The sequence below is a fragment of the Venustampulla echinocandica genome (assembly GCF_003357145.1).
Source record: "Venustampulla echinocandica strain BP 5553 chromosome Unknown scaffold_1, whole genome shotgun sequence".
NCBI classification, from domain to species: Eukaryota; Fungi; Ascomycota; class Leotiomycetes; order Helotiales; family Pleuroascaceae; genus Venustampulla; species Venustampulla echinocandica.
This window is the reverse complement of record NW_022474206.1, coordinates 1,212,520-1,240,407: the sequence shown is the minus strand read 5'-3', so window position 1 is coordinate 1,240,407 and position 27,888 is coordinate 1,212,520. Positions and strand designations below refer to the sequence as shown.

General features: G+C 48.9%; 11 protein-coding genes across 11 annotated transcripts; 4 read left to right on the top strand and 7 right to left on the bottom strand.

The window, feature by feature from the left end:
* Window positions 1-110: 110 nt before the first annotated feature.
* Window positions 111-1,799, bottom strand: BP5553_02952 (uncharacterized protein; the record flags this gene model as incomplete). Its single annotated transcript, XM_032011575.1, has 2 exons — window positions 111-1,168; window positions 1,220-1,799. 2 exons carry the CDS (start codon window positions 1,797-1,799, stop codon window positions 111-113), a joined length of 1,638 nt encoding a protein of 545 aa, XP_031871268.1.
* A 1,630-nt stretch (window positions 1,800-3,429) lies between these two features.
* BP5553_02951 (uncharacterized protein) lies at window positions 3,430-5,118 on the top strand (the record flags this gene model as incomplete). The annotated part of the gene is made up of 2 exons (XM_032011574.1): window positions 3,430-4,009; window positions 4,061-5,118. 2 exons carry the CDS (start codon window positions 3,430-3,432, stop codon window positions 5,116-5,118), a joined length of 1,638 nt encoding a protein of 545 aa, XP_031871267.1.
* Window positions 5,119-6,521: 1,403 nt separating this feature from the next.
* Window positions 6,522-7,290, bottom strand: BP5553_02950 (uncharacterized protein; the record flags this gene model as incomplete). The annotated part of the gene is made up of 3 exons (XM_032011573.1): window positions 6,522-6,649; window positions 6,723-6,850; window positions 7,106-7,290. 3 exons carry the CDS (start codon window positions 7,288-7,290, stop codon window positions 6,522-6,524), a joined length of 441 nt encoding a protein of 146 aa, XP_031871266.1.
* A 1,344-nt stretch (window positions 7,291-8,634) lies between these two features.
* Window positions 8,635-9,596, bottom strand: BP5553_02949 (uncharacterized protein; the record flags this gene model as incomplete). The annotated part of the gene is made up of 2 exons (XM_032011572.1): window positions 8,635-9,249; window positions 9,306-9,596. The coding sequence occupies 2 exons, from the start codon at window positions 9,594-9,596 to the stop codon at window positions 8,635-8,637; spliced, it is 906 nt and encodes a 301-aa protein (XP_031871265.1).
* A 428-nt stretch (window positions 9,597-10,024) lies between these two features.
* On the top strand, window positions 10,025-11,224 carry BP5553_02948 (Uncharacterized protein; the record flags this gene model as incomplete). The annotated part of the gene is made up of 3 exons (XM_032011571.1): window positions 10,025-10,238; window positions 10,302-10,578; window positions 10,627-11,224. 3 exons carry the CDS (start codon window positions 10,025-10,027, stop codon window positions 11,222-11,224), a joined length of 1,089 nt encoding a protein of 362 aa, XP_031871264.1.
* Window positions 11,225-11,358: 134 nt separating this feature from the next.
* BP5553_02947 (Translation machinery-associated protein 22) lies at window positions 11,359-12,208 on the bottom strand (the record flags this gene model as incomplete). The annotated part of the gene is made up of 4 exons (XM_032011570.1): window positions 11,359-11,780; window positions 11,899-11,986; window positions 12,048-12,067; window positions 12,133-12,208. 4 exons carry the CDS (start codon window positions 12,206-12,208, stop codon window positions 11,359-11,361), a joined length of 606 nt encoding a protein of 201 aa, XP_031871263.1.
* Window positions 12,209-12,885: 677 nt separating this feature from the next.
* Window positions 12,886-13,539, bottom strand: BP5553_02946 (uncharacterized protein; the record flags this gene model as incomplete). The annotated part of the gene is made up of 1 exon (XM_032011569.1): window positions 12,886-13,539. One exon carries the CDS (start codon window positions 13,537-13,539, stop codon window positions 12,886-12,888), a length of 654 nt encoding a protein of 217 aa, XP_031871262.1.
* Window positions 13,540-14,042: 503 nt separating this feature from the next.
* On the top strand, window positions 14,043-16,475 carry BP5553_02945 (uncharacterized protein; the record flags this gene model as incomplete). The annotated part of the gene is made up of 3 exons (XM_032011568.1): window positions 14,043-14,542; window positions 14,613-15,893; window positions 15,950-16,475. The coding sequence occupies 3 exons, from the start codon at window positions 14,043-14,045 to the stop codon at window positions 16,473-16,475; spliced, it is 2,307 nt and encodes a 768-aa protein (XP_031871261.1).
* A 1,250-nt stretch (window positions 16,476-17,725) lies between these two features.
* BP5553_02944 (uncharacterized protein) lies at window positions 17,726-18,568 on the bottom strand (the record flags this gene model as incomplete). Its single annotated transcript, XM_032011567.1, has 2 exons — window positions 17,726-17,987; window positions 18,051-18,568. The coding sequence occupies 2 exons, from the start codon at window positions 18,566-18,568 to the stop codon at window positions 17,726-17,728; spliced, it is 780 nt and encodes a 259-aa protein (XP_031871260.1).
* Window positions 18,569-19,557: 989 nt separating this feature from the next.
* BP5553_02943 (uncharacterized protein) lies at window positions 19,558-21,804 on the bottom strand (the record flags this gene model as incomplete). The annotated part of the gene is made up of 7 exons (XM_032011566.1): window positions 19,558-20,212; window positions 20,260-20,372; window positions 20,440-20,542; window positions 20,598-20,962; window positions 21,015-21,059; window positions 21,114-21,664; window positions 21,738-21,804. The coding sequence occupies 7 exons, from the start codon at window positions 21,802-21,804 to the stop codon at window positions 19,558-19,560; spliced, it is 1,899 nt and encodes a 632-aa protein (XP_031871259.1).
* Window positions 21,805-25,152: 3,348 nt separating this feature from the next.
* BP5553_02942 (uncharacterized protein) lies at window positions 25,153-27,469 on the top strand (the record flags this gene model as incomplete). The annotated part of the gene is made up of 4 exons (XM_032011565.1): window positions 25,153-25,590; window positions 25,642-25,967; window positions 26,020-26,115; window positions 26,167-27,469. 4 exons carry the CDS (start codon window positions 25,153-25,155, stop codon window positions 27,467-27,469), a joined length of 2,163 nt encoding a protein of 720 aa, XP_031871258.1.
* Window positions 27,470-27,888: the final 419 nt, after the last annotated feature.

Genomic DNA, 27,888 nt, shown 5'->3' with positions numbered 1-27,888 from the left:
TGTGTGTGTGTGTTTCGTAGTAACGAGCGTGAGCTTTCCATGTCTTTATTGTATCCCGGGGTATCATTTCGATCGTTCGCAAATTCCAATCCTTCCGAGGCATTCCTTCCCTATCTTCTAGCCCAACTCTCCCTCTCGGTCCAACTCTCGCGGTACACTGCGCTCAGCGGTGTCTCTGGCAATTCTGACCAAGCCGAGTGCACTCTTCTGGGAGGAGGACCCATCCAATCCCTCCATGTGGAACCCCCGTTTTCCTTATGCATGTTGCCCTCTGATGAGGGTTCTCGAATTCCAAGGCTTCCCTGTTCAATTTCCCTCTGTCTTCGAGACCGCTCGCTTCCCGTGCTGTTGCTAGGTCCAATGCCGCTGAGATTTCCGGCTCCATACGCGGCCCATGACATAACATGGTCATCGCGCTCATTCATGTTAGACCTCATGGGAGCCTTGGGTGATGTTGGAGGTGGAGAGGAATGGCGTTGCAGAGGCAGGTCAAAGGGGGCTTTAGATCCTTCGAGTCCTAGTCCGATGGGGATACTGTAAGTGCTCACTCCTGTCTTGCCACTGCCGCCACGAGAAATGGATTCACGGGATTTAGACGACTTTTGACTTGGTTTGGCGCTGAAACGAGAAAGCATATCTGGTTCGCTGTGGGATTGGGAGCGAATAGCATGAGTATGTTCGCCAGGCAGCTCACTGCGGCCTGCTGAGCGGCGTGGGCTTAGCGGACCGCCGTCCAATTCGTTGCGTGGGATGATTGGAATACTATCTAGTTGCTGTGCTTCGCCCTCTGGCCGGAAAGCCGGATGGCGCCACAGAGGGGGTTGGTTCCGTGGGGGGGACGCTCCAGGCCGGAAAGCTGGATGACGCGAGAGTTGATGGAGGTGGTAGGCGGGATGTTGCTTTTGTTGTGGGGAGTGGATTGGGGTGGGTGGAGTTCCAGGAGTGCGTGGGACGATAGGTGTTGGTAAGGGGAAGATAGATTCTTCAGGGGATAGTTGACTAGGAAGAGATTCATAGTCAGGCTGTCGACGGGTGAGTGGTGCTTCAACTGTGATCTTCTCTTGGTCGTCGTTTGGGACATGGACCTTCTCAGCAGAGGGAGATAGCAGAGCCCTGGATAGATAATTGTTGTCCCTTTGGGGTTCTGGAGAGTCGTTGGTTCGGTAGCCTGAAGCTGTCAGTGTGTGTTTTGAAACTAACTAAAGGTTCTTCAACATACCTCCATACGAATCTGAATTAAGATGTTGCCCCTCATAGTAGGAGTCGTGTCTTTCTTTGCCTTCTTTTGAGCCATAGGTTGATATAGTAAACCTTGATCGCTTTTGTTGTCTCCTCCGCCAGCAGAACCATACAACGACCGAGAGGATCGAGGCAGCCACTATTGCACAGGTGACTCCTGCGATGAGAGGTACATTGGATGTTTTCTCCCTGCTGTTTGGCGGGTTCGTTGAAGGATTTACTGGTAGTATCGTCGAGGAAGCTGTAGCCAGGAGAGCTGGGGGTTTAGTGTCGGTAGTGGTAGTAGCAGCAGTAGATGAAGCCGTAGTCGTTGATGAGCTAGTCAAAGAGCTGGAAGATGAGCTGGATATACTGGATGATCCGGATGGCAGCGGTGTCACCGGCTGAGGAGTCAAGGTGATGATAGTAGTAATCGAATTGGAAGCTGGTGTGTCTGGACATCCCCCTTTCACACATGCGTCGACCGAGCAGCAACCTCTGAAGCTGGAAGAACCACACACCCAGAAGCTCTTGCCCGTGGGACAGTCGGCGTCCCGGTGGACGAGGTCGTTGAGAGGCATATTGTTCCCATGAAGCCTTGGCCGTGAGAGGACAAGATTCAGAGCAGATGAGGAGATGATAGGGGAAAAGGAACGAGGGCACCACGTTTAATTGACTGAAACTGAGGTGCAGATCAGGACGAGGGATGCTGGGATACAAGTATACCACGTTGAGATGCAAAGAGCACTGCCAGGCCCGGGGACCACTAGGATGGAGGTGAGATGGAGGGGGAGAACGTGGGAGCCCAGACGATGTGCCGCGGTGAATGGCGACGGATTTGGGGGGGTGGAGGGGCACGAGAGGGTATTGCAGGGGAAGCTCGAAAGTGAAGTGATATGAAGTTATTTATTATGTATGTGTATGTACCTACACCAAAGGTACTACCTTGGCTCGTACTTCACAATTCACACCCCAAGTGGTCAGATACACAAGCAAGATACCCAAGGGAGGCTAGATCCGCACTCGACGGCGTATCTGCAGAAATGCAAATGCATGTACAGGCATTCACCGCCATCCACTCAGGATTGCAGTCGACCTCGGCAGCTTCTGCAGCAAAAGAGGTGCTCATGGTGTGAGCTTCGTATACCTGGGAGGTGGGTAGTCACCTCAGGTACCGCCACTGTGCAGTCCAACATCTGACTGCTGGCTGCTGCTGCTGGTGCTGCTGCTGCTGCTGGTGCGTACCGAGCCTCCGGAGGAAGTTGAAGGAAGCCGAGGACCGCAGCACCCAGAAGTGGCACATACCTGTACATCTACTCCGTAGCGTATACATCTATAAGTAGGACCAGATGGCACCCAGCCACCCCACATTAGCACTCCCCCCTTATACACATCTAGATGTGTATAAGGGGGGAGTGCTAATGTGGGGTGGCTGGGTGCCATCTGGTCCTACTTATAGATGTATACGCTACGGAGTAGATGTACAGGTATGTGCCACTTCTGGGTGCTGCGGTCCTCGGCTTCCTTCAACTTCCTCCGGAGGCTCGGTACGCACCAGCAGCAGCAGCAGCACCAGCAGCAGCAGCCAGCAGTCAGATGTTGGACTGCACAGTGGCGGTACCTGAGGTGACTACCCACCTCCCAGGTATACGAAGCTCACACCATGAGCACCTCTTTTGCTGCAGAAGCTGCCGAGGTCGACTGCAATCCTGAGTGGATGGCGGTGAATGCCTGTACATGCATTTGCATTTCTGCAGATACGCCGTCGAGTGCGGATCTAGCCTCCCTTGGGTATCTTGCTTGTGTATCTGACCACTTGGGGTGTGAATTGTGAAGTACGAGCCAAGGTAGTACCTTTGGTGTAGGTACATACACATACATAATAAATAACTTCATATCACTTCACTTTCGAGCTTCCCCTGCAATACCCTCTCGTGCCCCTCCACCCCCCCAAATCCGTCGCCATTCACCGCGGCACATCGTCTGGGCTCCCACGTTCTCCCCCTCCATCTCACCTCCATCCTAGTGGTCCCCGGGCCTGGCAGTGCTCTTTGCATCTCAACGTGGTATACTTGTATCCCAGCATCCCTCGTCCTGATCTGCACCTCAGTTTCAGTCAATTAAACGTGGTGCCCTCGTTCCTTTTCCCCTATCATCTCCTCATCTGCTCTGAATCTTGTCCTCTCACGGCCAAGGCTTCATGGGAACAATATGCCTCTCAACGACCTCGTCCACCGGGACGCCGACTGTCCCACGGGCAAGAGCTTCTGGGTGTGTGGTTCTTCCAGCTTCAGAGGTTGCTGCTCGGTCGACGCATGTGTGAAAGGGGGATGTCCAGACACACCAGCTTCCAATTCGATTACTACTATCATCACCTTGACTCCTCAGCCGGTGACACCGCTGCCATCCGGATCATCCAGTATATCCAGCTCATCTTCCAGCTCTTTGACTAGCTCATCAACGACTACGGCTTCATCTACTGCTGCTACTACCACTACCGACACTAAACCCCCAGCTCTCCTGGCTACAGCTTCCTCGACGATACTACCAGTAAATCCTTCAACGAACCCGCCAAACAGCAGGGAGAAAACATCCAATGTACCTCTCATCGCAGGAGTCACCTGTGCAATAGTGGCTGCCTCGATCCTCTCGGTCGTTGTATGGTTCTGCTGGCGGAGGAGACAACAAAAGCGATCAAGGTTTACTATATCAACCTATGGCTCAAAAGAAGGCAAAGAAAGACACGACTCCTACTATGAGGGGCAACATCTTAATTCAGATTCGTATGGAGGTATGTTGAAGAACCTTTAGTTAGTTTCAAAACACACACTGACAGCTTCAGGCTACCGAACCAACGACTCTCCAGAACCCCAAAGGGACAACAATTATCTATCCAGGGCTCTGCTATCTCCCTCTGCTGAGAAGGTCCATGTCCCAAACGACGACCAAGAGAAGATCACAGTTGAAGCACCACTCACCCGTCGACAGCCTGACTATGAATCTCTTCCTAGTCAACTATCCCCTGAAGAATCTATCTTCCCCTTACCAACACCTATCGTCCCACGCACTCCTGGAACTCCACCCACCCCAATCCACTCCCCACAACAAAAGCAACATCCCGCCTACCACCTCCATCAACTCTCGCGTCATCCAGCTTTCCGGCCTGGAGCGTCCCCCCCACGGAACCAACCCCCTCTGTGGCGCCATCCGGCTTTCCGGCCAGAGGGCGAAGCACAGCAACTAGATAGTATTCCAATCATCCCACGCAACGAATTGGACGGCGGTCCGCTAAGCCCACGCCGCTCAGCAGGCCGCAGTGAGCTGCCTGGCGAACATACTCATGCTATTCGCTCCCAATCCCACAGCGAACCAGATATGCTTTCTCGTTTCAGCGCCAAACCAAGTCAAAAGTCGTCTAAATCCCGTGAATCCATTTCTCGTGGCGGCAGTGGCAAGACAGGAGTGAGCACTTACAGTATCCCCATCGGACTAGGACTCGAAGGATCTAAAGCCCCCTTTGACCTGCCTCTGCAACGCCATTCCTCTCCACCTCCAACATCACCCAAGGCTCCCATGAGGTCTAACATGAATGAGCGCGATGACCATGTTATGTCATGGGCCGCGTATGGAGCCGGAAATCTCAGCGGCATTGGACCTAGCAACAGCACGGGAAGCGAGCGGTCTCGAAGACAGAGGGAAATTGAACAGGGAAGCCTTGGAATTCGAGAACCCTCATCAGAGGGCAACATGCATAAGGAAAACGGGGGTTCCACATGGAGGGATTGGATGGGTCCTCCTCCCAGAAGAGTGCACTCGGCTTGGTCAGAATTGCCAGAGACACCGCTGAGCGCAGTGTACCGCGAGAGTTGGACCGAGAGGGAGAGTTGGGCTAGAAGATAGGGAAGGAATGCCTCGGAAGGATTGGAATTTGCGAACGATCGAAATGATACCCCGGGATACAATAAAGACATGGAAAGCTCACGCTCGTTACTACGAAACACACACACACACAGGGACCGCCACCCTACGAAACCCACGGCGCCTTAGCAAAATGATAATGTAAATCTTCTGTCCCACCACACTTTTGTACCATTACACACGACCCTCATACTTCGTTCGAGCTTGGAGTTTTTACGGTACGGTTGGCAGGCATTTTCACAGCGCGGAGTTTAACGGAGTCAAAACGGGGGGTTGAAATTGAGGGGTGGTTGGTTGTCTTTTTATATATGGCAGCTTGGGGTGTTAAGTGTTCATAGCAGATCACACCTTGCTTCTCTATACATACGCAAGAGCGAAGCTCAGGAAAGATTTTATTGCTTCTCTAGCGCTCGAGACATTAGCTAGCTAGGAAGGCTGTTCTATGAGTTGCAACCTTGGTTATTCAGACCTTGAAAATAAAGCTAAAATTTTTACATACAAATCCTGGAATCGTGACGTTTGCTTCTTGGTGGGGGTTGTTGTTGTATGGGAAGGATTGTAACTGATAGTGCGGCACAAGATGGGATTTCTTGTGTATTCGTAAGCCTGTACGTGATGGGGCGAAAGGCGCAACAGGTAAGACGGGAGGAGTTTTATGTTCTGCCTACCTCGTTACTTAGTCAGAACACAATGCGCTCGTCTTCCTTAACTGGTTCGGCATCACAATATGAGACCGGCCCCCTAAAAACGCTACTCATCCTTCTTACTCAGCCTCAGTCTCATGATACGATATGGCCCCTCGAAACTCACGTACGGCATTTCCCGCACTAGCAAGAACCTTGTCGAGATCTTGGATTTCTACTATGTTTATTCAATCTACTTTGATAGCCTTAGCTAGCTAAGTCAAGCAGGTAGTCCACTCACTCCACTCCACTCCCTCCACAAATCTATTTTATGTATTCCCTTTATTCTCAGCAAGTTCGAAGATCGAACACCCCTGTAAAGTAAAGATTCTTAGAGCAAAGCAGAAAAAAACACAGAGACTGGTATCAATCAATTCAAAAAGCAAAGTAAAATAAAAACCAATAAAGGGCTACTGACGCCGACGCCGTGGAAATGCATGGCTTATCGTCCAATGTCGGTTATCCGTCCGTAACGCCTGCAATTTTGTACTGGATTCTGGTGATTTCCCGTTTCCGCCACTCGGTCCGTTTTTGGATATAGGGTGGGTTGGAAGGTGGAAGATCGACCTCATTCATTAAACAGGGTTTGTTCCGTCTTCAACCATCTTCTAACATTTCTGAGAAACACAAGAGGAGCATAGACTTTAGGTATGAGTAGAGCCAGCCCGAACGTGAATGAAATGCTGGGATCGATGGGGAAACTCAGTTTCCATACCCCATTAGCTTCGTGATCTCATCTAGAAGTTCCTGTAGATCATCGTCGGAGATTTTATCTTGGAGGCTGGGAATAAGGGTTTTTGCTTCCTCAGCGGTATCGCAGCATAACGAGCCTGGTGTAATAAAATATCCGTCAGCCTCCTTGTCTTCTTGTGATAGTGATATGAAGATATGAGCGACCCATACCTAATTGCGCCCTCTCGAACTTAGCCAGTTCCTTGTGCGCCGTAAGCAGCCGCTCTACAGCCTCGACATTCTCCTTCCGTCGGAACCGCGCAAAGTGCTCTAGATAATCCGTGGTTTTCTGCAGGATCCTAGGGGGAGGAAATGCATGTCAGCTCAGCTCAGCCCATCGCGTATCACGTCGTGCAAGCGCGCAGGCCCGCGCCTGGAGTCCCCAGGACACGGCTGGGAATTCTTGGAAATGAGAAGGATTGCCCAATATATCTGTAGAGGGTGCTAGAATAAGGCTATAGCTATCCATCCATCCAGCCGTCGTATATTGGGGAGATTGCGGTTACACGCTCAATCCTAAACAACATGCTTCGCAAGGAGAAGAGGTCACATACTCCGTCTCGTTCACGTTCTTCCGGTCCAGTCTCCGCTTTGCTACCAGGGCGTTGATAACGAGCGCTGCCTCGCTGTGCGTCAGCGCGTCCACGTCCTGGAATTCGCCGAGCTTTAGTTCCGCGGCGGCTTCCTCGTCGCCTTGGGGAGCTTCGCGCGTGCGGGACGTTTGTGGCGGGCCAGACATCTCGGGTTCGTATGATAGAGTGTAGCTGTAGTCTTCGGCGCAAAAGGCGGTGATAATTGTAGAGCAAGAGTTGAACAGTCGCCGCGCTGCTGTGGTGGGGTGAAGGTGGGTTTTGTCGCGTGAAGAAAGTTCAAGCTCTCGCTTGGGACTTCGGGGGTCGCGCTTCTTTCGTAAATCTGGGGAATCTTCAGCCTCATCAACCGCACCCCAATCGCTGACAATGTGATGCGCCCAACACCGCACAACGCCCACTCTCTCTAAACCCTCAATTCAAATTTGGTCCCAGGTCCTGTATATGGATCTCCAGCTTCTTGAATTCTCTGATACCTCCCCTGCCTCCATATAAGCCGCAACGATGTACGCATACCCAATTCTTCCCTTAATATGGCCAAGACGAGAACAAAGGCCGGTGCTAACAAATAAATTCAATATACAGGGTCGTCTACGCACTCATTGTCATAAACAAAGCAGGCGGTCTAATCTACCAGCGGGATTTTGCTGAAGGCCTCAACAAGCTCAGCATAAACGACTACCTCGTCCTCGCTGGGACATTTCACGGGTACATTATGCAGCTCCCCCCGTTTGTCGACACATCCATCTAACCAATCCGTTCTCACAGAATCCACGCAATATCAACACGTCTCAATCCCCTCCACCCGCACAACCCGCGCTCCTCAACAGCACCCATCACACGCCCAGAACAACCTTCAGGAATCGAAGTGCTAGAAACCGAGAACTTCCGCCTGCAATGCTTCTCTACCTTAACCGGGACAAAGTTCTTGTTATTTACTGAACCGCAGCAACCTAATACGGATAAGATTATGGGGAAGATTTATGAGCTATATGCGGATTATGTGATGAAGAATCCGTTTTATAGTCTCGAGATGCCGATTAGGAGTGAGGGCTGGGAGAGGAGGTTGATTAGGGAGATGAGGGGTATTAATTCTAGGTGAGAGACCGGATGGGAGGGATAGGAATCTAGATCGGGAAGAGATTGATACAAATTATACGCAAGGATATGGATGTGATTGGAATAGGGAGTACGAGAAAGGCTGTAGTAGCGGTAGGAGGTTAGAGCGAGTGCTCTTCTAGACCGTGGAGGACGAAGGTACTTAGAGTTACCAACGCCAGGACACAGAGTCAGGGATGTATTCCCAAAAATTGGGGACCTTGGGGGGAAGCGCAGAAGTTCGATATTCCCTGTGCCTACATATTTAGACCTTGGGTTGGAAATTGAGCAGCAGGATAGCGGGCGAGAGTCCTCCATAACTATCCATTTTATGGCGATATCTATTGGTACATCCCAACGCCGTCAGCAATGCAAGGTCTGCCAACTTCCTTCGCCTATGCCGTGTCCATTTTATCCGCATCATCACCCCCATCGTCCTTCTTCGTATCCTTCGGCCCAGTTTTGCTAGGCTCCCCATCCTTGCTCAGCAATGGCTGTGCAGCCTCGTCTTCCTCCTTTATCTCAGGCAATGCAGCTTTGGCATCTGCTTCCGCTTTCTCCTTGTTTTGCTTCTCTTGTCTCGCCTTCTCTTCTTCCATGCTCATACGTAATGCAAGAGCCAACTCTGGATCCACACTTGGGTCAATGCCAAATTCAAACCCGCCACCTTCACCACCCTCAGCGGCGGTCCCTAATCCAGCTGCTGCACCCGTGCCATCGCCATTCAGTATCGGGCTTGTGACTAGCTGGTCACTGAGGAGACCTGGCCCGGGAGGGATTATTGCTAGATATGATCCCTCGCCACCCTTGACATTTTCGTTGAAAGCTGTTAACTTCTTGGTAGTGTCATCGTCTAGCTCACCGAAAGCCACGAAATCGACCGAGACATTGCTCTTCCTCATCTTTTTAGCCAGCTTGACCAGGGATTTCTCGTCTTCGGGGATGGGACTGCAAGTGAAGACGATAATACGTTGACGTTGTGATTTATTTTGTCGGTGCTTGAGCGCCAGCTAGAATCCTTTCAGTGGTGTCTCCTAGAGCAGTTGAGACTATGACCTGTACTCACACCTGCAATTTGAATTCCCGTAGTCAAATGGCCTTCTCCTCGGATCTTTGACTTCGTACGATGTAATCCCTCCAATATCTTGCCGTGGTCCGTCGTCAATGTGACTAGCACCTCCGGCCCTTTGCCTCCCATACTCATAAGCCCAACGGAGGATTCCGGGTTGCCTTGTGTGATAGCGGAGAAAATGAGCGATACGGCGTCAGATTGTGCTTCGAATCTGGTAGGTGTATAGTCTCCGTTCCGGCTGCTTTCGCTGTTGTCCACTACCACCATTACTGCTTCGAGAACCATCTTTCGTGCGTTGCCTCAAGTTGAGGGCTTCGGCAATATTGCGTTTGAGGAAGAAGTATGCCGAGTTGGTCGAAGCGGGGTGATTTAGAGTCGCGCGGCGATATTTGGAGGAAGATGATGGGGGTGATGGAGTTGATGGCGTTGAGGTGGTTCCAGGTAGCTTCTGGCTGCGCGTATCTCGTCGTGGGAACCCCTGTAGCTATGAGCTTGTTCGGGCTAGCGCCGGATTTCAAGCGATGCGGCGGATCCGTTTGTTTACTTTGGGGTTCTACAAGCGCTACGTACGTCCTCGGTCATATCCAACTATTACGGACACTGTTTGATTGCGAATTGATAACTTGGTCAGCGGGCGGTTTTTGATTGCAGCTAATCTACACTTACGTCCAAACAAATCCTCGAATTCAGCAAAATTTCCCTGTAGCCGCAACATGGCACCAACGCGATCGAAGAAGCGCAAGTCGACTGAATCAACAGCCAGTTCTGTAGACATGCAAAGCTTCCCAGCCCCCCCAAGAATGGTACCGACCAAAACACGCAGCCCTATACGGACACCTCCATCGAATAGAAGCCCTATCAAAAAGGCCAGAGCCGGAATTACACTGGGCCAAAAGCAAGCCCTCATCGATAATTTGCAACTCGAGAGTAGGACAACTCCAGCCACGTTCGAGATGGGCGCGTCAAACGCATGCTAATTATGTCGAGCAGTCACGGAACGCGCCAGAAAACTCCGCGCGCAATATATGCTTCAAGCTCAAGGTCTCCGGACACGTATTGAAATTCGAGTTAATCGGATTCCCACAGCACTCCGTAGAGCGAAAATGGGAGAACTACTGCAGAAGCATAGCGAGACCGCTGCCAAGAGCACAAACAGGAACCCTCAACGAGTAGTCAAGGCCAATTCTCCTGCGAAGAATAGAATGGAGGATCTTCGTGAGCAATCTCGAGCGAGCCCTTCACCACGACGAGCACCAAAGCGGCTAAGGTATATTTCCTGATATAAACCATATTGTGGATGTACTAACAGTTGTAGCGACGAAATTTCTTCGATTGACAAGGAGAATGAAGATGTTGAGAATCCGAAGAAACGGCTTCGACCCGGCCCTCCTTCTCATGGCTCATCGCGGGAGAAATTACAACCCTCTCAAGTACTATCACCGAGATCTGCGAACTCGAGAACTCTACCTCGGTCGCCAATTCGCCCATCTGGGCCACCTTCGAAGTCAGTTCCGGCCCGCCCAGCGTCCCCACTCAAACCCTCAGCAACAGGGGGTCCATCAAGCATGCTCACCAATATGGTTGAAAAGGCAAAATCGACGCGAGGGCCAGCTGCACGGAAAGCACCAACAACTATAGCTGCAACCGCAGGAGCGGGACGAGGGAGAAGAGCACCAGCGGCACCAGCACCAGCACCAAGGGCTGCGAGAGGGAGAGGTAGTGCGATCAGTGACTCAAGCGATTCGAGTAATGCCACCGTTGTGAGAAAGCCTATGCCGCCTAGGAAGGAACCTGCGAAGAGAACGGTTATGAGTACGCTGAAAGGTATGGGAGGTGGTGGTACTAGGAAGGCGCCAGCAGCCAAGGCCGCAGCTCCTGCTACGGGCACCAGAGTTCTCAGGAAGAGAAATTGAATTATGTTAGGTCATATCGGAGTTTGTGTAATTACTAGCGCCTGGGCATATTGCTTTGGGTCGCGGAAATGTTATGAAATGGTCATCCATCAATATCAATATCCAAACCCTCATTTCCCTCCTAAACTACGCAACTATCCGCCAGCCCCAATATCTTTCTTCTTCTTTTTATCCTCGATCAACTCGATATTGTCTTCTGGAATAACGTCGTATTTATCCAGTAAAAATTCCTCAATCTCGTCACTCACATCCCCTTGAACAACGATTTCTTCCCCACCACTGGGCAGCTTGCTCACGCTGGATCCTGTCGCGAACTTCTTCCCTAGCTCTTTCGCCAATTTCTTGTTATCCAGTCCGAAGGCCTCTAATCCTGAGACGGCAGTCACGTATTTCCGCTTGTTGCGCTCCACGCGCTTGATTAGCACTTTAGAGCTAGCGATTGTTTGGGCGTGTTTCGCTTCCGCGGCTTCGGCTTTGAGGGCTTTCTTGTGGGCGTCTTTTTCGGCGCGTTTGCGGGCATCGACGGAGAGTGCGGAGGTTGCTGCTGCGAGAGCGTCTGTTCGGAGCGGGAGAGTTAGCACTGCTTGGAGTGGGGCACGAGTGGTGGAACTGAAAATAAAAGTGCTTGGGGAACAAGGAGGGGGCGAGGGATGAAAGAAATGGGAAGGATATACCGTCAGACCACAGCCGGTCATACATCTCAGACTGTGTCTTCTGCAGCCAATCCTGGCATTTCTTAACAGTGCCGCCGAATTCGCAATACTATTTCCCCGGCCTAGTAAGCATGTAGGTCTTTAGAACCGGAAATGCGGATTATGTATACCTCAGGAGGCAATGAGCACACTGAGAAAAGAGCGAGTTAGAACAGACTGGTAGGAAGTGTAGATGGCGGGGTCAAAATTGCGTACCTCCGCAATATATTACGTGTCTTGATTGGGGTTCTGCGGGCGCCGCGTGAGAATCTTGTGATTCGGTATCCACCATATTGACGGTTTTTTTGTGGTTTTCTGATATCTTTGGAGATTTGGGGAGATGCTGTGCTGCTTGTGAGAAATGAAGCTTTGAGAGTGCAATCAAGGACCACGATCGCGGGGCATTATACGCTAATGACTCTAGCGGCCGCGTTCTTGGGTCGCGGCCCGCTACCGATGGGCTTCAGACCAAAGTTACCTCTCAGCCTTTAATCTCAATCCTCAAAACACCACTTACCTTCAAGAAGTCTAGAGGTCTGCGGTTTAAGGAATAAGCATCGGTTTATTTGCTGGTATGGCAGCTGGGTTTGCGGATAGCTAGAAGCCTGCCATACCTAGACGCATTCTTCCCTGCAAATTTGCAGTGCCGCTTTCTTGTCTAAGCGTGATCCCTTCTTTATAATTTGTGGCGTCGAAAACCGCACCTTGATTTCCATATTGCTTTGAATGTCAGAGTTCACGTCTTTATCAAGCTCTTCCTCTGGTCGCCAAACATCGTTGCATATTCTTATCATTGTATGCGTATTTAACAATACTGTACACAAACTATAACAGCCTGAACGCGACCTCAACCTTTTGACCTGAATTTGCGTTATATATGCTCCCGGTTCCCCAGCGGGAAACCACCGTCAAAACGCGTATCAATTATTACTATTTTGTCAACAGCACATATTAGCAAATTGTTCCTTCCTACTCTGGGGCAATGTTGGCCTGAGAATAAACAAACTGAAGGAGAGCATAGGAGCTTACTGTTAGGCACTTGGACAATTGTTCTCCCCTTCCTGAGTACAAAATCGAATGCCTTTCGGCGCGTCTCGATAATGCTACCCATAGTTGCTCCTGGATACTCTTAAAGTATATTGTCTCTCGACGCTGCAGTCGCATATTTTGCTCGTATTCCAGCTCCGTCATTATTTCCCCTAGGCTCCAAAGACAGGTGAGGAGCGACGCCCTGTTGGCTTCTGCGATGTGACTATAGGAAATTTGCCATTCTAAACTGTCGGCGATTCCAACACGTTCTTTGCCTGTCCTGTTGTGCGCCGCCGAACTCATCGCCTGCTTGGCATTTTCAAGTGAGGATTTGATAGATTGCAGCTGACTATCTATCACATCGAATTTTGCGCTCGAGCCATATATAGATGCCCGGATAGAGTTAACATCATCAAAACGGGTTGAGACCATCTGAAGCAAGTCTTTATGTGCATTAATTTCGTATGGTGAAGCTGGGACTTTTCCTATGATTCTAATGCACTCCAGCACGATCCTAATGCACTCCGTCGCTATTGGGATGACAGAGAGGGGCCCCGGCTCCGAAGACGGTGAAGATGCGTTGCTGCTCAACATGTTTATGCTCACAATGAGGAGGTAGGAAGAAACATGTCATTTTCAATTGTTTTTGACACTTACCTGTGCGCGATACTACCTCTAGTTACATGTGCTCAGTGAACCTGGATCTGAGGGGCTGGAGCTGTCATAACCACGAGTTACTTATTTGTTGGTGGCGGGATATTAACGTGAATGGGAATGAGTCAAATTGGATATCATATTGCGGTGAGGCGGACGATGCGGGCGGTCGTGCATTGTAGCGAAGCCATTCAATGCAGAACACATCATCACCAGCATGGCTTTTACCCTCTCGCACGTCCGCACCTCTTCGGGCCCCTACAAATAGGATTGGGCGATTTATTTATGTCTAGTCATCTCCTTTATTCTCAGCTTGCCCTTCATTTTGCTAATGCTTTTTCTTCGCTGCCTCAAACCAAAGCGAGACCAACCCCTTTCACCATCAATCTCAAGCAATATGCGATTACAACTGATCTCCCAAATCTCCCACGGATGCCGATTCGATGATCACGACTTTGATTGAGGAGATGTATTTACCAAGAGTGCGGTCTCCCGAAGAGCTCCGAGAGTTCTACACCATCGTTCTCCGAGCTAAGAGTGAGATCCACGAGCGACATCTGCCTCGGGGCATCGCTGAAAGGGCCGTCGCGGGTTATGATTATGATGCACATAGCATGTTATCGCGAGGCTCAGCCTCTACAGCCTGCAGTCAGAATCAATCCTGTAGCTCCGCATCGTTGTTCAGCGCACAAGCCCAAACTGCCAGCTCAGCTACTTCTATCAGTGAGGATAGCGAGTCGGCCACGTTGACTACATGCCAACGAATCGTTCGTTCATGCGTGTCAGGTGTCCACCCAAACGTTGCTGGGTTTCATTCAGCTTTGGAGCCAGAGGACGTAGATACCCAACCCAAATCCTGTGCCATTGTGGGAACGACTACGCGAGTTGGCTACGATGTGGGACTTGAGTTGTCTGCTCTGAAGAGCTTCCGATTAAACTTGTCGTAAGTTGCTCTCATGGTCAGAAATCTACTGGTCCTCTGATGGATTACTAACCGAAAGTTTCTTCTGTAGCTGTCAACAATGCCGGGTGCACAAGCTTGGATGTGATGGAGCAAGTCCGTCTTGCTGGAACTGTGCCCAAACCTACCAACAATGCTGCTATGGACGGACCGAGGTTAGTAGCATGCCAGGAAACCTCAAATCGCCTGAGATTCGTGCAGAACAAATCCTAGAATTCCCCTCCTGGGAAGGGTCGCTCCGAGACCACCCGTACTATAGTTTAGAAGGAAGCAAGAAATTAGGTCGCGTAGGTATGTGGTCTTTGAAGTTAAGACACGACCTTCCCCAAAAGGCCGAATCGTCTGGAAGCTCCCCCGCAGTGGATATGGAACGTTCTCCGGGCGGTGATGATGAAGTGCTCTTGATCAGAGGTTCACCAGTCCCTTTCGGTGATGGAGATTCGGCCTTTGTAGAAGATGAGACGGATGACACTTCTTCTTTTAAGAGCTCGCCATCAACGTTCATCCAGTCATATTCTTCGTCTGTGGGCCTACCTTCTCGCGATTCTGGTTTAACGATTCCCTTGGATCTTGGTGTGGTATCGAGTTTGACCTTATCGTCGCAACCACTTCATTCTAGCAAGGAATCTATATCAACTTCCTCTGACGACGACTCACAGTCACCATGGGAGAAGGATGGAGGGAGCATAGCGGAATGCGTTTTTGAACACGCACCATCTCACAACCCCGAAGACTTCCATGGTAGTTCTTCACAGCTGTTTCACTGTATATTTTGCTCTGAACGATTTGGTAACCAAGAGGAATGGGGGCAGCACGAACAAACCGAACACTTCGATGCGGGGGGGGATTGGATTTGTATGCCTTGGGGTGCTATAGAGGAATCAGAGGATAAGAAAGCGATCTGTGCGTTTTGCGGTACTGTTGATCCAGATAGCTCGCACTGCTCGCAGCATAAGGGTGAATCCTGCCTGAGCCGGTCAGTGGAGGATCGAACGTATAGGAGCAGAGAGGACTTTCAGGAACACCTTCGGAATCACCATAACCAGCAGACTATTACAGTGTGGATGGAAAGTTGGTCATTTCCTCCGAAGGACGATGCATACTACTGGCAATGTGGATTTTGCGATACGTTACTGCCGCGGTGGAGCGAACGAGCGATACATATCGGTAATCACTTCAAAACAGGAACGGCTATGTCCTGCTGGAACCCACTTGTGCCACCTTATCCAATCAGTAAGACTACAGGGATTCGAGTCCCTTGGTTTTCTTCTGTGCAATGGGATCCAGGGACATTCTTGGCTCCAGAGCTAGCAGAGTATAACAAACTTAACAGGTAATTTATATATCTCCTCTCCTCAACCTGTACGCCACTGATACCAGCCATTTCAGCAATCATTCTGCTAGTAAATATCGCCAATGCCACCGCTGCAACCTTGGCTTTAGAAGTGATGGGGATGCTAAACGCCACAAAGAAGTATGGCATCTTCCCCAGGATGTTTGGTCATGCCCCACAATGGACGATGTTAGAGCTGCTACCTATCTCCAGGCTGGCCCAATGGCATGGTATTTATTTCAAAATACTTCACTTCCAATATTGTGCGAGGAAGATGTCTGCCCCTATTGTGGCGATCCCTCCGACATAATATTTGAGGATTACGGTGAGGATATCATGGAATGCTCTGCAGATTGGGAGATTCGGATTAAGCACTTGAAACATGAGCACAATATGGATAGGTGCCAAGCTACGCTCAAATTCAATAGGGTGGATCAGTTTCTACTCCACCTGGCTGGCAGTCATAACGTCCGGCTTACAGATTGGACGAAAGATGTAGTTGATTCGTGTAAGAGGCAGAAGCAGGTTCCACCCCCGATAAAGAAGGGGTTTCTTGTCGAGTATAATGATGGAATCGCATGATTATATAACAACTGTGGTTTATATGTATTTATATCACTGGAACAGTTGTTTGGTTACTCTACTGAGCCTACTCTCCCAGCTTTTGCAAGTCAAATCCCGCAAGGAGTATACCTAAATAACAATTCTAACACCCTCGCACATACAAAGTGGGTCTGGGAAATCTACATCTAAGGTGACCTTTACTGGGTTGAGGACCTGCGGGCAGCCCAGCCTCAAACTTTAATTCGACTGCGGCCTCCTTGTACCGGCGTAAACCAAACACAAATATCGGGACAAAATCACTCTGTGGATATGTAGTAAAACGGTAGGCAATAAAACGGAACTACATAGGGATTTCTCGTCGTCCTTGAAGCCAGCCATTTACAGGCTGATGTTTTGGCAACGCCTAGTCATTCTTCCATACCCTACTTGTGCTACATCACCAGGCAGTTACTTATATTGATACTCACAATATATTTCTTCCCCCAAGCTCTTCCGCCAGCCCCCCTATCCCAGGCCCATCCATCCCGGTATCCAAGTCCTCCTTCAATAACTCCAACCGAGATGACAATAACAAGGGAAGTTCCTCAAAGTGCCCGTTATATTGTCCAAAGTAGCATGCCAGCCATCACTCATTTAATCTAAGCCAATCCTCAACTATTCGAGACTATTTGAAAATGCACATTACACTCATACCATCGTATTAAAAGCCGTAATCGCGCATAGAGACGGCCTGCCACGTGGTTGCCGCCCAACCACCCAACTGGTACTTCATTTAGGCCGCAATGCAGCAGCACGGGCGCAAATCCGAGTGCTATTTTCGGTTTTAGCTGACAAGTACTCGCAGTTGGCACTTACGTGCTTGTGTACTTATTTATCTTCCGGTTTTTTATTTCTTCCAGTTAACACACTTTCCCGTTTTTCAACTGGCGCGACGAGTGTCCTTGCAGCGAATTCTCGAACCTCTTCAACAGCACTCTCTCGCTCCACCGCTCTATTCCTATGCTCGCTGTCGGGACTTCTCGAATGTCACAGCTGTCGGGAGACAGCAGACGACTCTCATTCCCGTCCCACCTTCGTCGGCAGTCAGACAGTCCTTATAAGTCCCCCTTCGGGTTCCCTTTCCCTTTCTTGGTTTCCAATTTGCAGCAAGGCTCACTGCAGCGAAACTTTCAAAGATTTCAACCGCTGCTTACTTCAAGTTACGTTGAACGGAAATATGCCTCTGGAACTCAAAGCTACAAGTGTTTTATTATCTCGAATTTTGTTGCCTAGGATATCCTGAATATCTGCCTCGCTACTACCTGTTCTCCATCCCTCAAAAGTGTTGGAAGCAGGAGGATAAAACCCGCTTCATCCCATGAACCAAACTCCCAATGTGCAGGATGAGAGTCGATAAGTTCCTTGGTTTCCATTCCAAGTTTACAGAGTTCAAGAATATGAGACTTGCGCTTAGCTTCGTAGGAGGTCCGGCCTGAATACTCCTCCACATACTCAGATATCCGATGTGCGACGAGAGATACATCTGGCGAACTTGGGACTTGGTTAGCTAAGTAGCATCTGAGTAACACACTATCGAATGGGATCGTCTCATACCTATTACCGGTCATGATTATCGAGCTGATAATTTCCCTTGCAATATGTTTGCGGATAGTTGCATGCCGTGTTCGTGGATTGTCGAGAGCAGTGGTGCCTTCCAAATGGGGACCATCGTGGGGGTAGTAATACTCCACGTGTTGATCGATAAGAGTTACAAGCTCTGCAACGCTGTTGATGATTGTTTTGTCTTCGGGATACTCTTGAATAGATGGAAATTGGGACCTTGGCCGAGGTCGTTGGGGTCGATCTCCACGCGATGAGCTATGCCTCTCAGCCCCAGCTGTTTTTGGAGCCCGTCTCGAGCTAGATGGCCTGGTTGATTTACTAGATGGTCTGGCGGAGGAGGCTGAAGAACTCGCTGGTCTGTGTCTTCGCGCCGAGGCTGGTCGCTCGCGGCCGGAAGCGGAAGGTCGATCTCTGGCGGTGCTGGTTGGTGGGCGGGATGTTGGAGGAATTTCTTTCAGTCTGACTGGCTGTGCTGCCGGTGTATGGGCTTCATCTGCTTTACCACACATTCTTTAGCCTCGTGTCTACTTAGTGGGGATAGGATCCTAGCCGCCATGATGAGGATGCTCTTAAACCCCTTTATAGGTCAATATCCCAACCTCCTGCAGGCCAGGATAAGTGGCTCGGATCATCGAGGTTGCAAACCGATATTGGATGCTTTCACAAAAGTCAAGAAAAGCCTTGAGTTTTAAATGATGCTAGTAAATGCTTCAAGCAAGGCCCAGGAGTCGTAACACAGAGACTGGAATTTCGTGAGACTGCAGGTGGCCCTGTCGACTGGCAGGGTACCATCGTTTCATTTATTTCATGCCATTGAATTAGCACAATGGTGGTATTGCTGAGCTCATGATCGTTGCTCAAGGGAGCCAGCTATATTGTTGAGGTTGGGGGAAAAAGCATACCCGTTGGGGCAGGAGTGGTGGCTCGCCAACTGGTAGGTCAATAGTCGACTAGTGCAGAACTTGAACTTTTCATCTAGGGAACTATCATGACAGGTGGCCAGTTCAACGTTTTATTTATTAACAGTGTGTCCTCATCATACTATTAAGGTCTGTCGATGCTTAGGGGACGAAGAAGTCAGACTGTCAGATAGTACTTCGTACGAGTATTTTGCGTCGAGGTGTATCCACCGTGGCCTTGGAGTTATGTTCCTTTTGTCTCGTATCTGAAATGGGATTGGAGGGGCTTGTCCGGATCCTAATTGGCGAGGCTTGAATAAACGGGTGGCGCAGGCATCCATTCCCAATACTGACGCATTCAGCCACGAAGATTCCACAACCCACCGTCCACGAGAGCCACTCGATTTCGGCGAGGGTTGGATATCGAGTTACGGGTAAAGCACCTAGCAAACGAGGGTGTCACAAAATAGATGTAGTTATACACAATTGGTTACTCTAGGGGTTACTCCGTACACTGCACATAATCGTACGATGCGGATATCCGGGGGAGACAAAGGATGAGTAAATAGGGGTTGGTAACCATGAAAGATGGGAATCAATCACCTTATGAACTTTATGAGGCCATCGTCAAATCCAACATTACATTCCCCAGCCCCAATGGCTAAGTCGTCCAGCCATTTCACTTCGAGGTCCCGGACTTCGCTTTCTTTCTGCCCAACGATTCTGGCTCGAAATTTCAGCTCTCCAGGCTTTATGATGGCAGATATCTCGTAGTCTACCTGCACGCCTGTCTTGCCCCTCAGCCAACGCCTTCGAACATCGCCAATGTTCTCTGGTCCTGGCTCAAGATCCGCTATGACAAGACAATAGATGGTAGCATCGCCATTATTGGGGGCGAACTCATTGGGCAACATTGTCGGGAGCAATGTGGATCGAACAACTGCAAACTTCCAGCGATGTGTCTGATTTTTTGGGGTGAGTAAACGAGAATATTTCCTCCTGATATCCTCGCCAGACTCAAATTGTTGGCCTCGGACAATGAGCCAATCGATTTGATCGGGGGTATATTTATTGCCATCAACCGGACTTTTGGTAGTTTTTGTAGGGTCCTGACCTGTTTCCTCTTTGCTGTTATGCGTCTTCCAATGTAGGATTCCGTACGACGCGCTTCCACTCGGGATTGAGATAACAGAAATTTGGTTGGACAAATGTTGTAGTCGGTCAATAACCAACCCTCTGCATACAGCTAGCGGGCTGCCAGATAAGTTAACACCATCAAGCAAAAGGGATATAGGACTTACAGGTCTAGGGGTGCCCCCGCAAATAGCACTGTGATGTTCTTCTCATAGTGCCTCTTAATTTTGGCTTGCACGTATTCCGAAGAGCAAAGCCCTCCAGCGAGAACAAGGTAAGACTATTAAAGGACATTAGAATTAGACTCGAAGAAATGGTACTAACCAAAGATTATAAACTGTACTTACTAAATGAACATCAGGTCTGCGCGCCTCGAGATAGGTCACTTCAGAGTCGATAAATTCGAATATCTGATGAATCTGTTTGTCGAACATCGCTTGGATGTCTTCTCTACCAGTATTCTGTCAATATCATCCAATAGTAATGAGTCACAGTGCTTGCTTACTTAGAAACCTCTATCCTTTCATTAGTCACTGGGTCTGGCACCTGGAACTTCCAAATTGGTAAACTCAATCCTGTCCCAATCGATTTCTTTGTTTTTTGAAATTCGTCTCTTGTTATTTGGTGAGCGACATGTTCTGATAATTCTGGATGGATTCGCCTAAGCTCAGCTAAAGGTCCTTGAATCTTTTCCTCAAAAAGCTCATCGATATTGACGGAGCCGACTGGAAGTACTAAAGAAGCAAGGGTATAAGAGTGTAATTCAATAAGCTGAAAGCTGAGAGTTGAATACACACCTTTGGGTTCGTCGACATTTTCAAGTTCGACGGCCTCACCACTTAATTGTTTCACTCGCAGCACACACATGTCCTAAACAGTATTAGATATTCATTAGAAGATGGAAAAGGCCAAAAGGACATACCGTTGTTCCACCTCCGGAATCACAAACAATAAAGGCGTCTCCTTCCTACAATTTGCACGTTAGCATAAGCATACCACGGGAGAGCAAACATTAACTAACAGTGAACTCCCGGCTATGATGCTTTGCAGTGAAGACAGCGGCAGCCTCCCCCTCGGTCAATTCCATCGTAACATCATTCCCAAACCCAGAATCGTGTATAATCTCTCGGAATCTCTTCCTCAATATATCATTAGTTTGCCAAGATGTTGGCAGACTGAAAATGTACTCGACCCTTGTCAGAGTGATATCAACCTTCCATATATCCTGAAGTTGGCGCGAAATATGACCATGCAGCGCAGTCAAAAATGTTTGGTACCAAAACTTGACATCATCAAGAGTATCAGTATTAGTTGTTTGGCTGTTTTTATGCCTTTCCCGTAGAAAATTATCATCGAGGTGAAACTTGAACATGCCTATCAATCGCATTCCGGTACCAATTTTTTCTTGCGAGGGGCACTCAAATCCCACCGAGTGAACATGAGCTGCCGTGGCAGCTCTGTAGGTAACTTGAGTAGGAATTTTATTATCAACCCTGTTCGGGTCGGGGGTCCATCGTTGAATAATCTGTGGTCCAAGAATCGAATTCTTGGAGTACGAGCCAATTGCGACTCCTGAAAGCACAGCGACACATAGAGAATTAGCCTTCAACATTAGTTGATGGATCGAAGCATAAGGTACCCATACCTGTACCAGTCATTCCAACATCTACTCCAACAATGATATGCGTGGGGGCCGTTTCGGAAACTGACATTTTCACTAACTTCGATCGGATATCGTTATCGATCCAAGCGCAAGTGAGCTGATTTTAATGCTTTGTTTACCAAAGTATGCGGCTCTCTTGAGTGGGACCTCATCTCGTCGCCATTTTGATACGTATTATCGTGGCGCTGGGCGATTGGTTAAATGCAAATGACGAGGCTGACGAGCAGTGATTAGGAAGTATGAAATATATGGTACATGCCCTTTCTATTAAACTGTTAATGCCCAAAGCATTACCAAGCACCGTCATGGGCCTTGTCTTAATCCAATCAAACTCATGGCGGAGATTCTATATCTTGATTGAGCCTTATATTTTCGAATTTTTCGGCTGCCTTACGACCAACAACATATAACCAGGTGAGTTGTTCGGTTGCCTCGTTTTCATGGATGTCTCTATTGCACGATACTCAATGCATAAGCAGCAACTTAACCAATAACTGCACATTATAACAGCATCACGCTCGTCATGGTGCATGAAATCTATCCACGAAGTTGCTGTGGCTTATCGTGCAGGTCTCCCCCCTCCCCGCCCCCCGGGAAATTGGCCGTTGAGCAATACCTCGTGATCCTTTCATTGGGAGCGCTTTTAAGTTTTCGGGAATTTACGGCCCTTGGGCTTTATTCTTTAACGACCCTTCATGCGACTTACTAGTCGACAATAGTTTGGCGGTTAAATTAGCTCCGAGTCATTTCAGCCTTGATATAAGAGAAGTATTCCGTCTCTTGGTTTTGAGTCGTTGTATAATGATATAGGGCTTGTGCTTCGGAATTTTGAGGTTGGGATCAGGACGTCTTATGTTGGGGTCGCGGTGAACGTAGTATGATCTTTTAGTCTTGTAGAATAGATAGGTGAGATTTCAATAATCCCGCAATTCCGAATGAAGGCTTCTTATCTCAGATCTATTTGACTACTCAAGGTTATCAGACACTCGATGCACCGCCCAAGGGAGGCGCGGTTCCATCGAGACAGTCAAATAAGAATACCTAGTCCGGATTTCTTGCATGTTCTAGCACCCAGTGAAATATAGTCATAGCTTCTTTGAATCATATCAACGTGGTCTCGGGCCTGCCAAAACCAATCAGGTTTGCACCTGCCATGTGGGCCAGCGTCGCCGATTCTACCCTATTTCCGAGCTCATACTAGATTGATTGGATTGGAAGGGTAACCGGCACAAAATAGCTTAAATCTCCTTTCCTCGGTTTTTAACAACAAGACCGGTCACAAGTACGACCATAGGGAAACCCGAGCTTGCTAAACATAGCCATAGGTTGCAAGTCCAAGGTGGATAGAAAATTTTCTACTATACTAGTAGACAATAGGAGCCTGAAAGTATGAAATTTCTCGCTAAATTGTGGAGAGTTTGAAGTTGTGTAGAGGGTCGAAAGGGCTCTATGTAATTAAGAGCTTGAAGTTTCTAACGACCTAGAAGATGAAACAACGACACTGAGATTCTCGTACAAAGGAGAAATACCAGCTGGGGATAATCTCATTGAAATTTTCCTTCCAGACAGCGACGGGGATCTGCAACCCTTAACAGCCAAAACTTAACTAAGGCGGCGGGCTTTGGGTGCTGTTCCCATGGGATAAGGGGCCGAGTGACTGGCAAACTTGACCGTCATACGGAGTAAAGAAGAATAGGCCACAGGCGCAGTGACTAGGCACCCTTTGCTCTGGGGCGCAGGTGGAGGGAAGCAGGCAAGCCTACCACTAGGATCATTCGACTCGTAGTTTACCAATACTTCGCGCCGAAGCTCCCATAAAGCAAGCCAATAATCCTCTGACACTCCTAGCTTGTGGCGATCAACAGCGATCTCAACGTGGAAGACTGAATACTATGCCAATAGACAAAGTAGGAGCAATAGCGTACCACCCAACTGACAGAGGCTGATGGGCTTTGAGCCTTATAAAAGCGTTTCCAAGAAAATGGTAGGTACGTACCAGGCCGCTTTCAATTGTTATAAAGGGAACAGGGTTAAATTTCATTGCATGTCGGATATCATACCATATATTAACCATATGCCGTCTGTCGTATATCGAACGTCTGTCGTATGGCAAATAAGCACTTGATCAATTATTCGGCATAGAGCGGAAACCAAAGGTCCTCGCATGCATAACAATGCATTCAATCTATTCGCCAAGTACTGCTAGGTTGACGACTAGCATAGAACGATTTATAGCGAACCTAATGGCATAGCCTCCTTATTGTTTATATCCCATGTCTCTCAAGAAGATGAGATAACACAACCTGGTGGACAATGTAGGAAGTATGGACATATCCTAGACTCGGTACCCCCGCAGTATTTGGGGTGTTTGATGCTCGTTTTGCTCTGTGTTAGATGTCGGTATAATACATCAGTACTTGAGTGGGTGTAATTCGCCTGGCTCAGAGGTAAGTTCGCTGGCTAGTACTGCTGGGCAGGGACCAAGCAGTTTCGAATAGTAGGCAGGGAAATTATACGGTAGTGGAAATAGGGGGGTCTGTCTACGGCAGAAACGTATAATATAGACGGGTAGACAATTTCGTAAACGACTACCTGCTCAGTAGGATTCATGTTAGGCGTCTATGTCCAAGAGCAAGCTGTCGTGAAGCCTGTACATTCGTCCAGAACTGACCTGTGCCATGTGTGAGCTAGAGCTCTTAGTGGTAGTAATAATCCCGCATCGTGTGATGGGTAGAGCAATGTAATGCAATGTTGCGCAGCGTGCGATGGAGAGCTGGTGGAGTTCCCCACAGTGATCGTCGTCGTTATAGTATGCCTTGGTGCCTACTCTGCTTCATATGGGAGCCTGAACCGCAATCGCGATAAGGATATTGTCGATGCGCTCAGGGTTGCCATGCCAATGCCGCCATCGAACATCAGGCGTCGACTCAGCCCCTTCCCACGGCAGGCAGACTTATATTGTCCAACCACATCCCTTTCAACTGCCCGTGTATTGGATTTATCTTTCAGCACTTGGTTCGATGTATCCATGTATTTCGCGGTTGGAGTGCGATGCGGGCTGTGAAGTCGCCCGACTCTGCTCTCCAGCTTGGAGGCACGAGCTTTGGCTGTATATGGTACTCCAGTGGCTATGGCGAAGTTTACTCTCCCAGGCTCGCATCGAAGAGCGGGACTGCGGCCTGTCTTTTAATTGGAGCTTCATAGCATGTGTGTTCGGCATTGCCTCTGTCTACGCTGTATCTTGTATCTTTAAACCCGATAGACTGCAGTTTGTGCCTGTTTATCTCGGAGAGATCGGTCGAGTTGCGAGTATTTCCTGCTTCCATGTTTTATCGAGACATATCTTATTAAATATACATTCTTTTGTTCTTTGTATCTTCCACGGTTTTTGCCCGCAATGGCAATGGTTGCTATCATGCCAGGCAACTGGCCCAAGGACGGCCCCGAGGAGGAAGATATGAGTGATGAGCCGTTTCTCCCCCGGTTTTCCTCTTCGATGATGACGGCAAAACCATCGCCGCCGGCTCACGATGAGCTGTTCATCGACACCAACCAGAGTAATGAAGCGAGTTCGCCTTCTTATCTGTTGTTCGAGCCTGTTGTGTCTAGTGTTTCAGAAACGGAACCGATAGATAATTGGAGGCGATACGATCCTCCTAGGGAGCTGCTAGACTTCCAAGATGGTACATCGACCGATATCCGTAGCCTTTTGGAACCATCCATAGAAAGAATACGGGACCGCCATAGGGCCGATGTGGAAATGCGGACTGCTGCTGCTCGCCGAGAAAAGCCCCTGGGTCGAGCTGGAAGGGCGTCAGCGAAACCTCGAAGAGATGTAGGAGATTCTGATTCATAAATACTTCCCTCATCAACTAATAAATGCTAGATCTCGATGAGTGGAGCTTTGGATCCATCTATCTTTACACATAGTCCTCGGTCGAGCCAGGGCAGTGGAGCTTCGCTATCATCGGGGGACTCTGGATATGGGTCTAGATCACCGGCGGCCAATTCTCCTGACCATGCGTCATCAAGGGTTGAAAAGAAATTCCTCTCTGCTATTAGCTCTCGATTCAAACTTAAACGCACCGATAAAACACCTAATCACCCTGCAACTCCTAACCAAAACGGTAGCGCTTTAGTCTTGCCAACAATGCAAGAACCACCAGGTCAGGTGGATGTAGGAAACGATGCAATTCCAGTGCCACTAACAGGGTAAGTAGGATCATAAACTTTGTTGATTGCCCAGTCTAATACTTATTGCTAGGGAATGTGTCTCATGTCTGGATGACTTTGCAACAACAAACCTTATCAAGCTCACCTGTCACAGTTATTGTGCTGACTGCTTCCAAAGACTTATCAAGTAAATGTCTCTCTATCTTGGCAACTCATTCCAGTTACTAACAACTAGCAGTAACGCCCTGGAATCAGAAACTCATTGGCCAGTAAAATGCTGCCTCACCAAAATCCCCTCCTCAACCATCGAGCCGCATCTAGACCGCAAAACTCAAAAGAAATACCATGGCCGTGAAGCTGAATGGTCTATTCCTGTCGGCAACCGTATCTACTGCGCCCACCCAAACTGCGGCACCTGGATTTCCCCAGAAGGTATCAAGAGGGAATCAAACCGCGCCAAATGCCCTAAGTGCTCCCGCAAAACTTGCACCAGCTGCCGGGGTATCTCCCACACTGGAACAGAATGCCCCCATGACCCCGCCTTAATCGCCACCATCAACCTCGCTGATCAAGAAGGCTGGAAACGCTGCTATAGCTGCCATGCCTTAGTTGAGCACACCCAGGGCTGCCGCCACATGACATGCCGCTGCAACGCCCAGTTTTGCTACATCTGCGGTCTACGCTGGCGCACATGTTCATGTACCAATGACCAACTAGCGGATATTCAGGGACAAGCCGCAATTCGCCGGAATGAGGAAGCAGCTCGTACAGCACTACAAACTGCAGCCGCTGAAGAAGAGCGCCGTGCGCTGTGGCTCGTAGCAGAGTTTGAGCGTAGGGAAGCTGAGATGGAAGCTGCTGAGGCGGAGGCGAGAAGAGTACAAGAGGAGGAGGAACAGAGACGCCAAGAGGAGGAGCGTATTGCTGCTGTTAATGTTCGGTTCCTTCATCTCAGCACGGAACTTGAATCACTGCATGATGTGCAGCATGTTAGAATCGCAGAGCGCTATGATCTGGAACAGGAAACGTTGCAGAAAGAACGTGAAAATGCTTTGGAGACGCTATCCATCCGGCATCCACAGGAAACGCAAGTTCTCGCCCTTGAGTCACAAACTAAAATCTCCGACATGGAACACAAACTCGAGATGGAATACCATGGACTCCTAGCCGAGGAGCAAAGAATCGAACATAAATACGTGGATGAGTTACGAGCATACTGGAAGGGGAAACCAGGCGGGGAGTATAAAGTAAGAGCCGCGAGGGATGAGTTGAGAAGGGATCAAGATATCGAATATAAGTCCTGGGAAAATTATCGGAAGTCGAAGCTGCAGGCCCTTGCGGAAGGGGAGAGGAAGCAGATGGATACTTTGAGAGCGAAGCAAAGGAGCGAAGTCAGAACTGTCGAGGGGCGGGCTCAGATAGATGAGGTGGAATGGAAGAGAAAGCGGGCGGCCGAGGCAAAGTGGGTTGAGGTTGTTATAAATGAGAGGACTGAAATACTGCAAGGACTGGAGAGAGACGAGTATGCCCAGGGTGGTTAGATTGTGTTGATACCTAGAGCGACTGCTTCTTATTTTCCATTTCTTCGTGGAATTCTTCGGGGGCATGTATAAAATTGATATCGAAGAAATCCTATTAAGTTGAACAACACCGAATAGAAACTTCTTCACGCAGATGGCGTATTGGGTACTCTGGAAGAATAAATTAATACGATGCCGTAGAGTAGGCAATTAAATACAATTTTTCATAATTTTTCAATTACTCTATTCATCCGATGCCCAAGTCCCATGCACATGTAGGCTGAATAAAATATATTTAGATCAGGGAACGGCAGTTAATCCAGCCAGAATAGTAAATAGAAGACCCTCGAAGGCTTGCGTGCAAACCCGAAGTCCTACTTACTATGCGCAACACTAGAAAACAATATGTACAAACTTGAGTTCGAAAGTATGTACAAATA